At 42.1% G+C, this 16,016-nt stretch overlaps 1 protein-coding gene across 2 annotated transcripts in view; it reads right to left on the minus strand.

Moving 5' to 3' along the window:
* The window catches only part of uts2r2 (urotensin-2 receptor 2), a 132,796-nt gene that overhangs the window by 57,896 nt on the left and 58,884 nt on the right, over positions 1–16,016 (minus strand). For both annotated transcript variants that reach the window (XM_048555145.2, XM_048555147.2), the window contains exons 4-6: positions 13,340–13,382; positions 2,298–2,362; positions 1,755–1,811 (exon numbers count right to left, since the gene is read on the minus strand). In XM_048555145.2, the coding sequence (XP_048411102.1) occupies positions 1,755–1,811; positions 2,298–2,362; positions 13,340–13,382 (165 nt within the window). The remainder of the gene's footprint in view (positions 1–1,754; positions 1,812–2,297; positions 2,363–13,339; positions 13,383–16,016) is intronic.

Raw genomic sequence — 16,016 nt, forward strand, 5'->3', positions numbered from 1 at the left:
TTTAAAGTCGATGGTAATTTTTATAAAGTAAAACAATCCCAGACATCAAGTTTGCTGCAAGGGTTTCTGTGCATGTTTGACAATGGTTGGATGAATGAGGCTGCAGTGAAGATATGGGTCAATAAAGTGTGTAATAGTCTGTTTGCCTAATCTAAGTAAGCAACTCTTCAGTGTGGAACATGTTCAGATCCCATAAAATACAATAAGCTGAAGAGACACCTGTGAAGAATTAACACTCATATTGTAGTAACAGCAGAAGCTTTAACATTCTCTAAATGTGTGCCTCAACAAACCAGTGGAAAATGGAGTTAAGAATTATGAGGTCGGCAATGATTTATGGAAGGGACTCACCTGATGAATGGTCTACTTCTGCTCCTATGTCTTGTGGTCTTATTCAAGGATCATGTTTGCACCAAATGGAATGGACTGACAAAGAAAAGGTCTTTCGCAAAGAGTGGAAATACACACACTAGATGTTTTGTGTGGTTTCATCTTCAAATCATGGGATGGTCTGAAAGCACCAAGTGTCATCAAATTGTTTACAAACCGCAGAATATCTAATTTAATAGATGAAGAGGAAAGTGACTCGATATGGAGAAATGATTTTGAAAACAAATACTCCCAATGTGATCTGGAGTAGAGTTCTTACAAATGCCACTATAGCCAAAATTACTAGGAATTAATTTAATGAACATTTTTTTGGGCACTGAAGACAATGAATCTGACAGTTTTAAAGTACTTTGACTGCAACTAGAGGTATCATGTGGAATATGTTAATTCAATAAAGTGCATTACACTACTCCAAAACCAGGTGGTTCACATTTTATACTCGGACTGTGTTTATGGAAGGTCTTTTCAAGGCTTCAAAGGTCGACTTAAATACCACGACTGACACCATTTTCACCTCCTGCTATTACAAGATAAGAATTTTCATTTATTTATTGTTATAAAATTGGTCTGGCAACTCGATATCAAGTTGAATTTTTTTAGATTACTTAGATGAATGGCTAAAAGAGCAGGACACAAGTGTTAAAGTGATTTGGATCAAAGATGATACATCAAGTAGTGATTAGGTTGTATCAGGTTTGAGTTTTCAAAGAATTCCACAGTTATCATTTCTTGACAGACAATCAGCTAGAGTAACAGCTTGCATAATGGTATTGATTTCAACACAACAGTGAAGCAGAAACAAGCAGCTAAATATCAATGGGAGCTTAGAAAGAACAAAAAGCAAAATGTAAAACACTGGCTGCTAGTATTAATAAAAAGTCAGAAATTAAATATTTCAATGAAAACAAAGGAAGGATGGAACTCAGAGAAATTTGTTCATCAACTACAGTACTTCAATCTATTGCATGCCATCTGAAAGCAGTGATATATATCACTTAAAGCCATTCATTTTTTTCTATTTTAAGATGTGTGAGTGGGGAAAAATCAATAATGTTTAGGGAATGGATCAGGATCAGGATTACACTAACAGCTACTGAAAATCTGAAGTTACTGCTACCCACTGCAATTGCTTCAAATTCCACGGGCTTTATAACCTTGCTCCAATCCTAGAGAGACAAACTAATTTAAAAATAAGCAAGAGGTGCACAGATATACAACAATGATCAATATACACAGTCTCAAGAGAGGTCCAGAGATGACTGAGAGGAGGGCGCAAAAAAGAGACAGAGGAGAGAAATATTAATTAAGGAATATCATCACTCTTGCTACTCAATTAAGTAATCAGAATACTTGAACAGTGTTACCTGTATAGTGCGAAGTCTTCTTTATCAAATATATCCTTTATTTGCTCTCCAAAGTACCTGCAAATATCATTTTAAATTAACAGCATGCAAATATTCCAAACCTACATGCTCTCTTTCATAACACAAATGTAATAGCTTTAAAGGGCCTCATAGTACCTGATTTCTCCCCTCCAGCTTCCAAATTATTGATTAAAGTTACCTCTAATCACCCTCCTGAATTGCCTTTGGCTTCATTTTTCTAACGCAATAAAAACTTCAGTTAGGGAGGCTGTCTGTTTGTTGCTTAACAATCTTGCTTGTCAGGATCTTTCATTAACATGAAAATGGACACTTCACATATAGCATGTCCCCCTGGGTTCACATTGGGAAATAAACAGCTCTACGTTCCAGTCCTATTCACTATCAAATGATACCCTGCTGCAAATGTATCTCAGCTAGGTGTTTGTTGACACCTTAATCATTCTTAGCTCAGTCTCTTAGCTTGCTGACACTATCTAGGAGAATGCATGGAGAACTGGGTGAAGTGTAAACAGCAGAACTTACCTATAAATATTAACAAACTGTTTCCCCATTGATAGTGCTCCAGAGTGCAAATCTAGAATGGAGGCCTGAAAGTAGAGAGATGATTACAACAGCTGAGGATTTCAAAAGCCAGTCCAAAATTTATCCCTCCCATTAAACATGGAGGCATTTACTGACAAATCCACATAAAAATACACTGCTCTCACAGAAATTCAAATAATTTTTGTTTATTCATGACCAGAACATTTCATACAACCTTGCCAGACATCTAACACTGATTTGCATGTTCAAGTTAAATTTGTGAACATGCATGAAAGAAGAAATAATCAGTTTGTTCATTCTTCTGGATTACAGAATAGGAATAAAGCTAATTAACATAAAATTAATGTTGAAGGTAAAGGTTCAGGTTTGAAACAAATGTTTAAATTAACGTCCATGAAAAAGTAAAGAGTAGGCTGCTTTTGATGCTAGATGTCAGAAACGTAAGCCAGAAATGTATGTTACTCTCAACCAAAGAGTGGAATGATGCCATGCCCTACATCCCTGCTGGCATTTTACCAGTGAAAGGGAGGTGGTAGGCAAGCCATGTACCACTGGGCAAAATAAAGTAGTGAAAAGAGCTGCCCGTGTTGCATAATAAGGTAAAACCTGATAGCCTGGCTGCAGGTTCAGGACAGGTGGTTTCCACATGTCCAGCGTCCTGTGCCCAATGGTGGAAAGGGTCAGCCACCTGAAATTCCTGTCTTTCTTTTTCTTCCTCGCACCCTCCTCTGACTTTCTAATCATCAACCCCTCCCCTGACACCAGGGCCTGCCTGCTTGGTTCTGGCATTGGCTGTACTACTTACCTTCCAGACCAGCCTTCTTCATGGCTCCTCATCAGGGACAGACACCATCCCACCAATGGCCACAGCTCCCAGTGGCGCTGTGGGGGCCTGAAGATCTGCCAGTCCTCTGATCATCTGGTAACTCTTAGAGGTGGAACATCCTCCCACAGGATTACGGCAGCCATGACCGTAGACAGCTGACTGCCTGATGAGCATACAGTCTAGTGTTGGCTTTCAAAGGCCGAAGAGGGGAGTTGTCCCTGGATCTGCAGCTGGAGCCAGGGCTGTCCCCAACATCACCGCCACATACAATCCAGCCCTTGTCTAAAACCTTCTGGAGATGTTTGACGGGTCAGGAGAGAATACAGAAACAAGTATTCCAGGTGGATGAAGTGTTTCTACCAGTTTGCTCCATAGATCAGTTGACTGAAAGTTTTCACTACTTCATGCTTTTGTCTCTAAGTCAGCTAAAGCTCCACAAGTTATTGTCAATTGACAGTGTTCACTGACACTGAAACATTGGAAATATGCCAATCAAAACCACTCTAAGGAACTGTGAGACCAGCATGCATCTGAAGGTAAATCAGAATGTGTATAACTCTTCTAGACAAAGAGATCAGGGTGGCTATCTATGTGTTAAATGCCAAATAATGCCTTGGTATCCAACATGATTCTTAATTCCATGTATAAATATTACAAAAGGGTTACAGTACTTGCATGTTCAGTTGAAAACCCAATAACAACTCATATTATCAGGCTCTTGCCAGCAGAACTCTGCAGCAGAACCTTCTGGAACTCTACTGTTAAATTTGAAAACTAGAGGTTAAATAATGCAAGGATTCCACAAGTAGAACAGGGCACTAGAGATGCAACATAAAACACACTTCTTTTCAACATCCTGATAATATGTCTAAGCTGTATTCAGTTTGAAATCTAATTTTAACATTGCGTAATTTTGTCATCGACAAAATATTTTGCTGTTAAAAGCAATATGCTTTTCTTTTACCTGGAATTGTACTGTTAGTCATAACTAAAAAGAAGACTAATAAAAAGTATAAAACATATTGCAGCTCAGGCAGTATCTGTGGTGAGAGTAAAAGAATGTGTGTTTGATTCAATGATCTTTCTTCAAAAGCCTTCATGTGGATAACCTGGCACGGTGGCTCAGTGGTTAGCACTGCAGCCTCACAGCACCAGGGACCCAGGTTCGATTCCAGCCTCGGGTGACTGTCTGTGCGGAGTTTGCACATTCTCCCCATGTCTGTGTGGGTGTCCTCCGGGTGTTCTGGTTTCCTCCCACAGTCCAAAGATATGCAGGCTAGGTGGATCGACCATGCTAAATTGCCCGTAGTGTTCAGAGGTGTGTGGGTTATAGGGGAATGGGTCTGGGTGGGATGCTTCAAGGGCCGGTGTGGACTTGCTGGACCAAAGAGCCTGTTTCCACACTGTAGGGAATCTAATCTAATTCTGTGTTATTTCAGTCAGTTATGTTAAAATAAGTTCATCAACTGGTTATTTTTGACGTTTTAAAATTATTATATTCTCATTCACTTTCTTTCATTTCTTCCAAAGACACATAGCTTCTTCTAAAGCCCTTAGAGTAATCTTAAGTATTCACCTCTCCTCAGTTTTATTTATCAACATGAAAGCATTTGGTTGCAGTTATTAGCATTCACTCGGTTTTCAGTTTTCTGTCTTATCAAAACTTATGTCTCAGTCATTAGCCGCAAGCATCAGTAGCTCTCCACATTCTGTTCTCTCAGACATTCTTCTGGTGTCAGGCTGGAGACAAGAAGGGTTCATTTAAAACTTCACTAGCTGGCTAGTTGGAAAAATCAATGTCCATCCGCTGAAGAATATAGCCCAATTCCTTTTCACCAGAGGAAAGAACATGCAACATTCTGAAAAGAGTAAGCAGTTCACCCCAACCAGTTGTTGCCCAAGAATGGAGTGTGAAAATTAGCCATAAAAGGTGTCAGAGCGAGACCAGTGTCATCCTGATATGGGCATTTTCAGCAAGTGTTAAGATAAAAAAAAATCCAAGTTTCTCTCTCCTTCCTGATCCACAGAAAGAAATTTCAATGGAATAGAACGTGGAAGAGTTCTTCAACAGGTACGCAATGCATTGCATCAAGTTATTGAAAATTAGCTCATTGTTTTCCAAGATGGGAAATGAAGCAATGTTCTTCTTACAACAAATACAAATTAATAATCAATGGTTAGTCACTCACTTCATAATGCTTGGACCCATTGCTGCTTCAGCTGCCGCACTGCTACACTTACCATTGACATTTCTGTCTGACTACACTCCTGTAAAAATCCTTGGCGCATGTAACTACATAAACCTGCGCGTTCATACTGTTGAATGACCCTGAGTTGACACGTGGTGTAATCCAATTGTCCATTCATTGCAGAACCTTCCAGTTAACATGCTTCCCTATCAAGTGTTGACCAACCTGCTTTGTAACAACCAAAATTTATTTCCTATTTACTGCTTTATTGCTGGGAGATTTCAGCTTATTCAGGAGGGTAGCAATTAAGCAATAGGTTGACTGCAATCACTTTGAAAACTCTTGTATGAAAAGTAATTAAATGAAGGCTCATTAATGATTTTAAAGTTGCACAGTGAAATTGGTTGGTCACAGGATTATGCATCTCGTTTAATTTGTTTGAACTGCTAGTACATCATTTGGGACATGAAGTTTGATATTTTAACTGAGGCATCTCTCATCAGTGTGTAAACATTTTAAAACTTCGTCAGCTTAATTACTATCCAAAGGTCAGAGCACAACACTGGGCAATTGGGAGACAAGAAAGACTGGCAGTTATTTCTCCTTGTTTGATTGTTTGTTCTTCACTAAAATATAGAAGAATGAGACTAGATCCAATGGAGACTTGAAAATTCTAAGAGAGTTATACAGATTAGATGCAGGGAAGTTGCTTCCCTTGGTTGGGGAATCTAGAACCAGAGGACAGAGTCTCAGGAGTTTTTTTTTCATTCACAGAATTAGTGGGTCACTGGCCATCCTAATTAAAGAGGGCAGTCAAGAATCAACCACATTTCAATGGTTCTGGAGTCACATGTAGGCCAGATTAGACAAGGACGACAGTTTCCTTCCCTGAAGGACATTTGTGAACCAGATGGGTTTTTCTGACAATCAATATTCCAGCATTTGCCATGGCAGGATTCAAACTTGGGTCCCCAGAACATTACTTGACTCTCTGGATTAACAGTCCAGTAATAATACTATTAGGCCGCTACCGTCCTGTCAACATTATACATCCTCACTTCTGACCTTTAACAGAGGGAAAGTTATTGATGATGCAGTTGAAGATGATTGGACCTAGGAGATTATCCTGAAGTCCTGGAGTGGAGATGACTATCCTCCAATAACCACAACAATCATCCTTTGTGCCAGGTATGACTCCAATCAGTGGTGAGTTCGCCTCCTGATACCCACTGATTCCAGTTTTGCTCAGGCTCCTTTTTGTCACACTCAACCATCTGCTGCCTTCATGTCAAAGCCGGACACTTTCATCTCACTTCTCTGGTGTATAGCTCTTTGCTCTTTATTTGGACTAAGGACAGGAGCCCTCCCATTAGTCTGCTGTAAAATTGTTGTTGTATTGGTTCCAATATAGGTCAGGGAGCTAACACAAACTACAGTTGGATTACTGCATGCAACTTACTAGTAAAGGCACAATTTCAAACATTAACAGGTATTTCGCTAAGCAAATGTTGAGATGTATCAGCCCATTATGTACAAGGCACTTACTGGATTATAATTCAGCATCAAAAAGCCAAATTGCTCATCTAAAACACAGCAGGGATTATCTTGCACAATCAGGCACATCCCTGCTGTAAGATAATTCTCCATCTTTTGGGCTAGGAACACCTGGTTATATGTGCTACTGAGATCTAGCAACAAGACTCACACCTGTGGGACATGTATCAGATGAGAAATGAATGCCAGTTAGTTAATATTCACATTCTGATGGTCTTCTATGTGGCACTATCAATCACTTCCTATAAGCCAGGATAGCAGACCTGCAGGAATGAAAGCAATGGTCGATTTATTTTAACAATCGAAACAGGGCTGCTGTAGTTCCACTGGAGACAATATAAACATGGGCCTCATGGAACTTTGTGGCTTAAATTGTTTCATGAAGCTGGAAATATATCCCTTCTTATGTAGAGTGTTTGAAATTAGTTATGTGTTTTAATTTGTGTTTAAAGCCTCTAAGGTAATGAAAATAGTACATCGATGCATCCATTAAATTGGAACAGTTTTGCTATTGCTTAAATATTTAATTTTGTTCAATGCGTTCAGAAAAATTATTTCCTGTTTGTAACATTGCTGTAGAACATTGGAAAACTCAATTAAAAGGCAATGTTTTAAATGTCAATTTCAATTACACAATAAAATTGCCCAATGGTTTGCCCAGTCTCTGCTATACTGCATACACAAATAAAAATTCCACAAACAGGCATTTCTGCAATACTGATGTCTATGCAGAAGAAGGATGTATAACTATTTTAATTGTGGAATCTGCAAAAACACCTTGGCACTGTATCTACCCTCTCCAAGAATAACATTAAGGATTCAGAGAGGGAAGGGAAAGATGAGATCCTGCAGTAATTGTTTCTAATTTAAGATGATTGTAGACATTTTTAAAAACACACAACCGATCTGAGGGATTTGAAACAAACATATCTGTCAGCAATGACATGTTTAATTATACTATTAATCTTTGACAATTTCAATCGCATCCATTTTCCAATCACATTAAGGAGAATATATGCTGTAAACATATTAAACCCAATTTAATGAAACTGATGCATGCAATGTAATAAAACAGAAATGATTTTAAAAAAAGACAAAGAATTATTTGACTTTCTCATTGGGAAATAAGGGAGAGTAAATGAATTGTGAAAAATGTTATGTCAGTGTTAGGAAAAAGTATTTTCTCATTTCCCAACATTACCAAAACAACAGGGCAGATTGAAGTGATGTCATAACAATAAATTGTATGGACTACAATTTTATTTGTTTGCTGATCATGACTGGAACTGTATTGAAAAGTTTCGATCTCTACTAAAATTCAGAACAAAAACTGGGTAATTTTGAAAAGTTTAACAATGCAGCAGCTTTTTTTTTGACAGCCAAATGCAGGCTACCTGAGTGGAATTTTATGAGCGAGGTCTTCAAGGATATGAACTTGGCAACAATTTCCAAGGTTGTAACAATGGCCTATTTATTCCCAAAACGTCAGCTTTCCTGCTCCTGTAATGCTGCCTGGCCTGCTGTGTTCATCCAACTTCACACCTTGTTATCTCAGACTCCAGCATCGGCAGTTCCTACTACCTCTGGCCTATTTATTTGTTGTACTCAAATTTACAATTGTGTGTAACCCCTAGTCGCATGACGAAAAGCACTCAATAAGAATAATAAAATTGTTATGTTCAGAGTGAAACAAAATAAAATCTGCAGAACAATTACAAATTAATTCAATCCCATGATAGGCTCACATGCTTTTAAATACTAAAGTAAAACACAAAGCTGGAGAGACTCAGCAGGTCTGGCAGCATCCGGGAAGATTAAATCATAAAACCTCTTTCATATAAATTGAATTTCCACTCTCATTGACTCAACTCTGCATTCTATGTCCTCCCCACACCCAGTGATTCAGTCACTGACAAAATGCTATCAGAGTATTTCCTTTTCTCTACACTGAGACCTCCACTCTTATCCAATCCAATTCTTTTTGCTCCCACCATGGAAACAAAATCTCCCCTGAATCACGTACAACTGCATTTTCAAACTCTTAAACTTTGCCACTCAATTTTCCATCATCCTTCTACACTGATACATATATCCTTCTCCTCTCTACTTGATGTACATTACATCATTTACTCTCCCCCCGCCCATGCTAATCATTTCCCTGGCATAGCTCCCGATTTTATTACCTGAAAAAGGGCTGACACAGGACCGTTCGACTTGGCATGATTAAGGCTACATGGAGTTAGTTTGGATAGTGAATGAAAACTACATATCAGAGGAGGTCACAGGAGAGAGGCGATGGGAAACTTAGATCACAATCAACGGAAATACTGTTGTGAGTAGCGGTTCAGCAAAGAAGGAGGGGATGTGATCCCAATGAAGAAGTTACTGTGGGCAGAGAAACAAAGACTTTCAGTGAGAAGCAGAAGAAATAGAAGAAGTTGAGATTTTGAAACTGGCAAAAAAGTGCTTGAGGATTGGTAAATAAATTGAGAATGAGAACCAATGTGAAGAAATAGTGTCAATCATAAGTTTGGCGTACTGACCTCTACATCGCCGAGGCCAGACGCCAACTCTCCGACACCACCTCCTACCGCCCCCTCGATCATGACTCCACACCCGAGCACCAAACCATCATCTCCAACACCATTCATGACCTCATCACCTCAGGGGACCTCCCACCCACAGCCTCCAACCTCATTGTTCCCCAACCCCGCACGGCCCGTTTCTATCTCCTTCCCAAAATCCACAAACCTGCCTGCCCTGGTCGACCCATCGTCTCAGCCTGCTCCTGCCCCACCGAACTCATCTCCACCTATCTGGACTCCATTTTCTCCCCTTTGGTCCAGGAACTCCCCACCTATGTCCGTGACACCACCCACGCCCTCCACCTCCTCCAGGACTTCCAATTCCCTGGCCCCCAACACCTCATATTCACCATGGACGTCCAGTCCCTGTACACCTGCATTCCGCATGCAGATGGCCTCAAGGCCCTCCGCTTCTTCCTGTCCCGCAGGCCCGACCAGGCCCCCTCCACCGACACTCTCATCCGCCTAGCGGAACTCGTCCTCACACTCAACAACTTCTCTTTTGACTCCTCCCACTTCCTACAGACTAAGGGGGTGGCCATGGGCACCCGCATGGGCCCCAGCTATGCCTGCCTCTTTGTAGGTTACGTGGAACAGTCCATCTTCCGCACCTACACAGGCCCCAAACCCCACCTCTTCCTCCGGTACATTGATGACTGTATCGGCGCCGCCTCTTGCTCCCCAGAGGAGCTCGAACAGTTCATCCACTTCACCAACACCTTCCACCCCAACCTTCAGTTCACCTGGGCCATCTCCAGCACATCCCTCACCTTCCTGGACCTCTCAGTCTCCATCTCAGGCAACCAGCTTGTAACTGATGTCCATTTCAAGCCCACCGACTCCCACAGCTACCTGGAATACACCTCCTCCCACCCACCCTCCTGCAAAAATTCCATCCCCTATTCCCAATTCCTCCGCCTCTGCCGCATCTGCTCCCACGATAAGACATTCCACTCCCGCACATCCCAGATGTCCAAGTTCTTTAAGGACCGCAACTTCCCCCCCACGGTGATTGAGAACGCCCTTGACCGCGTCTCCCGCATTTCCCGCGACACATCCCTCACACCCCGCCCCCGCCACAACCGCCCCAAGAGGATCCCCCTCGTTCTCACACACCACCCTACCAACCTCCGGATACAACGCATTATCCTCCGACACTTCCGCCATTTACAATCCGACCCCACCACCCAAGACATTTTTCCATCCCCACCCCTGTCTGCTTTCCGGAGAGACCACTCTCTCCGTGACTCCCTTGTTCGCTCCACACTGCCCTCCAACCCCACCACACCCGGCACCTTCCCCTGCAACCGCAGGAAATGCTACACTTGTCCCCACACCTCCTCCCTCACCCCCATCCCAGGCCCCAAGATGACATTCCACATTAAGCAGAGGTTCACCTGCACATCTGCCAATGTGGTATACTGCATCCACTGTACCCGGTGCGGCTTTCTCTACATTGGGGAAACCAAGCGGAGGCTTGGGGACCGCTTTGCAGAACACCTCCGCTCAGTTCGCAACAAACAACTGCACCTCCCAGTCGCAAACCATTTCCACTCCCCCTCCCATTCTCTTGATGACATGTCCATCATGGGCCTCCTGCACTGCCACAATGATGCCACCCGAAGGTTGCAGGAACAGCAACTCATATTCCGCCTGGGAACCCTGCAGCCATATGGTATCAATGTGGACTTCACCAGTTTCAAAATCTCCCCTTCCCCCACTGCATCCCTAAACCAGCCCAGTTCATCCCCTCCCCCCACTGCACCACACAACCAGCCCAGCTCTTCCCCCCCACCCACTGCATCCCAAAACCAGTCCAACCTGTCTCTGCCTCCCTAACCGGTTCTTCCTCTCACCCATCCCTTCCTCCCACCCCAAGCCGCACCCCCAGCTACCTACTAACCTCATCCCACCTCCTTGACCTGTCCGTCTTCCCTGGACTGACCTATCCCCTCCCTACCTCCCCACCTACACCCTCTCCACCTATCTTCTTTACTCTCCATCTTCGGTCCGCCTCCCCCTCTCTCCCTATTTATTCCAGTTCCCTCCCCCCATCCCCCTCTCTGATGAAGGGTCTAGGCCCGAAACGTCAGCTTTTGTGCTCCTGAGATGCTGCTTCGCCTGCTGTGTTCATCCAGCCTCACATTTTATTATCTTGGAATCTCCAGCATCTGCAGTTCCCATTATCTCTCTCAATCATAAGTTTGGCTTCTTTCAGAGCCTGCATGCTTATAGGTTCACCCAAAGATGAAAGTCACAAATATCACAATGAATGCTAAGGAAAGAGAAGAAGGATGCAGCAAGCACAGGCTGGAATGACTTGAGCATGGGAGAGAAGAAATAAGTTGGCTATCTGTTCATGTTGAGTGAAGTGCAAACAGAGAAGAATGAGCTACTCTCAAATTGACAGGAAGGTAAAAATTAGCACCAGAATGAAAGACTTAAAGACAAGAAGGGAAAGGGAAAGTCCAATGATCCTTGGTCATCAGTTGTAGCCAAGACAGCCACAGCACCACTCTGAGACCACTGCTGGATGGCACATGGTTAGGACTCATTCTAGGAGTCTGCTGTGAAGTAATGCTACCTTGGGTCTAACCACAGTGAATACTCATTTGGATCTCATACCCAGATTCTTTAGTCGCTCCTTGGGACCAAAGAATATCGACATGCTGTTAACGTTAATACAAACTCCCTAAGGTAACTTTTGTTGATTAGGTTATTTTACCAAAATGTTCTGCATTATTTCCTCTTGCAGGAGGTTTTCTTGAAGGGCTCTTTGTTTGTATCTTATTTTGTTTCACAGGCATATAAATGGAATACTCTGTCTTCACTGATACATATGAAGGAGACAGGAGGCACACAATAATAAAAACAGAAAATGCTAGGCAGGCCCTCTTAGCTGCACAGTGTGTTTAACTACTCCGAGGGTCCACAACGGCAGCACTGACTTCAGTTCTGAAGGGCTCTGCCATGGAGGTAACTCAGAGGTCCATGCAGAAGAAGAAAAATGAGCAGGAAAACTGCTCAATAGATTAAACAGCAACTATAAGAAGAGAAACAGAGCAAAAATTGTTGTGAGATGTACTACAGACCTGAATCATTGGGCCAGACCTTCACCATCAAAACAGGTTGGCTCAAATCAGGAAATTTCCCGAATCAGCACAACCATCTCAGGAAATGGCCTGAAATGGGATAGTTTTTGTTCATGAATGGCAGGCTTTGGAGACAGACAGTCAGATTTACCACACCCAGATGTCAAGTAAGCTGCCTGAAAGTCTCAGTTCTCTAGGAATTCATTCCAGATGCTTTTAAAAGTATTAAGTCCTCAACCATGCACTCCTTGCCCTTATTACTCCCTATGCCTGATCCACGCCAATCTTTACCTTCCCCTCCCCAGTGGATCCTCAAACCTCGCATGTCAACCTACGTATGCCCAATCATGCTCAATAGCAACTCATCCATTCCATTACAACCCATGTTCCTCATTCATCTCCACCGTTTGCTCTGGGCTGAAGACAATTTTAAGCCAACTCACGGCACACACCCGCCTGCCCCACATATTCCAGTGGCTACCTACAAGCCCTGTGGCATCTTCTTATCAACTCATGAACTCCCAATTATCCCCTCAGCTCCTCACAGCCATTGTGCCAACATGGTACTGAACGCACATGTGTATACCACATACCAGGATCGTGAACCAGTATACCAGATTCCTGTGTTTGTATGTAAAATCTGGAATTAAAAACAACCTTGAATTTGGTATCCACATAAAAATGCCCCTCAACAGATTACTGAATACCATAGTATAAAGCAAAGGCCCTGTTTTTATTGTTACTTAAGCATGAAAAGTAAAGGAAAATCACTTACCCCACCATCTGATCCTCCTAAGGACAGCCCTTTCTTTGCTATACTGAAAATTAAAAATAAAGTTTGAGTCTGTAAAGTTACTCTCAAAAATCATGGGAATGCTGGCTCGGTATATATATCTATTCACAGATTTACATTAGATAACTCTGTGTGGTCAATACTACATTCAATTGAGTCAAGGTCAAGATTAACAGTTTCTTTAACAGTTCTTCAACAAATGTACGAAAGGATGTATAATCCACCACTTCTTTGTAAATCCATTTTTAATGAACCTGTGCGAGACAATATGAATACTGAAAATTTTCTTCATAAAATAGCCTTACGAAGTAATGAAGAAAAACACAGATCTGAGTCAATAAGACTGAAATTTCTAGGGTGAGTGTGTGCAAACAACGGGTTTGGCAAGGGAGCTGGGAATTTGCTGTGGAAATTGGTCCACTGGAATTATATCCTTTAAAAGTGACTTGAGCTAGACGCGATATGCCTGTCCTAGCCAACAAGTGACTACATTCCCACAATCTAGAATGCAGATTAATGGCAGTCCCAAACTGATTGTCAGCATAATTCTTCATACATTGAAGGGAATGTTGTTCAATTGCAAAATCACATCTAATGAAGGACATTGTGTTGTGAGTTCAGCAAACACGGACTAATTTGATCGGTACCTTGCTAATAAACAGGTGGAAGGACATGCTGTTTAATAAGATCCATCAATCTTTTGAATAAATTGCCCACATTCATCATACCAGCACTGAAACTCATATACCACATTGTTCATTGTGCAATGGAGCATGTCTTTTTGGCTTGATGGCAGCATTCTATTTGGACTGAACATCACTCATGTTGCTGCTACACGGTAGCTGTGTTATACAACTAGCTTCATTTATTGCTCAAACCCTTGAAAAGCAGGGTTATTCGAGGTGGTCAAGACAGTTTTTAGGAGCATAAGGGATGGCTTTAAGCCATAAAATGCATTTTAGTGATATACAGCAAGAAGTGATTTTATCAGCGTAGCCATTATCCAAGAAGATGGCTTTGATGTGCCTTATCAAGCTTCCACAGTGAACAAATGAAGCTGTCAGTATGGTCAATCGCATAGTGTGTGGAACTGTAGGCATCCCAATGCTATATTGATCACTGGAGGTAGGTTTGCAATGGACAGTCAAGAACTTCCTCTGCCAATTTCTCAATTGGCTCATCAAGGAAACACAGGTCATTCAAGTGTCTCATTTCAAAGGTGAATTTGAGGACAGGATCGAGCCTGGTCAAATGTAAAGAAATTCTTACAAGCAGCTGTAGATTCACATATACTAAAATGTATAAAACTCCATATCAGAAATACACAAGGGGCAGGAGGTTAGGTTTGGTAAATAATTTTGATTAAATGAAGAATTTCAGTGACAACTACTTCAGGATTGTCAGTGGGGCTTGCTGTGTTGCACACTTGCATGTGCTGGAAGCTAGATAAACCACAGCAGTGTTTGCAGTCAGAAAGAAAATATACACAGATTGCGCCTATTAAAATTCAACAAAATAGGTGACACCCATTGCCATGAAGGAATCATATACAGGCAACAGGTTTCTCTCCCTCAAAGGCATGATTAAATTACAGATAGAAACACTCTATTTTGCAGATTTTTTTTTGAAACAGCTTTGCTGAGATTTCAACCCAAATTCTCAAGATTACTAGTCTAGGATTAACAACTCTGCAACATAACTATTGTGATACAGCACCACAGAAGGCTAAAAGCAAAAAAAAGAAGACAGGAAATACCACTTTATACAGTGGACACAATGGGAACTGCAGATGCTGGAGAATCCGAGATAACAAAGTGTGGAGCTGGCTGAACATAGCCAGTCAAGCAGCATCTTAGGAGCACAAAAGCTGACGTTTCGGGCCTAGACTTTATGTAGTGACTGTTCAGTACTAACCTAAATAAATTACTCCTCTCCTAATTCCTATCGACCCATGCTGTACAGAATTATACGGAAATTAGGGGTGGCACAGTGGCTCAGTGGCTAGCACTGCTGCCTCACAGTACCAGGGGCTCTCTCCCACTGTCCAGGCTAGGTAAATTGGCCATGCTAAATTTCCCATGGTGTTCCGGGATGTGTAGGTTTGGTGGGTTATAGGAGGACGAGTCTGGGTGGGATGCTCTGAGGGTCAGTGAGGAATTGTTGGGCCGAAGGGCCTGTATCCACACTGTAGGGATTCTATGATTATTTAGTGAATGTTGTTCATTTGCAGAATCATCTCTAATGATGGGCATCATGTCCAAGCACCACTGATGGTTTGCTAATATTGTATATTTATTAAGACCAGTTAACTGAATGGAGGAACCGAAATACGATAACTCTCAGGTAATCCAGAAGGTGAGGCTATTTTAGAACATAGAACATAGAACATTACAGCATAGTACAGGCCCTTCGGCCCTCGATGTTGTGCCGACCTGTCATACCGATCTCAAGCCCATCTAACCTACACTATTCCAAGTACATCCATATGCTTGTCCAATGACGACTTCGATGTACCTAAAGTTGGCAAATCTACTACCGTTGCAGGCAAAGCGTTCCATTCCCTTACTACTCTGAGTAAAGAAACTACCTCTGACATCTGTCCTATATCTTTCACCCCTCAATTTAAAGCTGTGCCCCCTCGTGCTCGCCGTCACCATCC

The sequence above is a fragment of the Stegostoma tigrinum genome, chromosome 22 (assembly GCF_030684315.1).
Source record: "Stegostoma tigrinum isolate sSteTig4 chromosome 22, sSteTig4.hap1, whole genome shotgun sequence".
Lineage (NCBI taxonomy): Eukaryota > Metazoa > Chordata > Chondrichthyes > Orectolobiformes > Stegostomatidae > Stegostoma > Stegostoma tigrinum.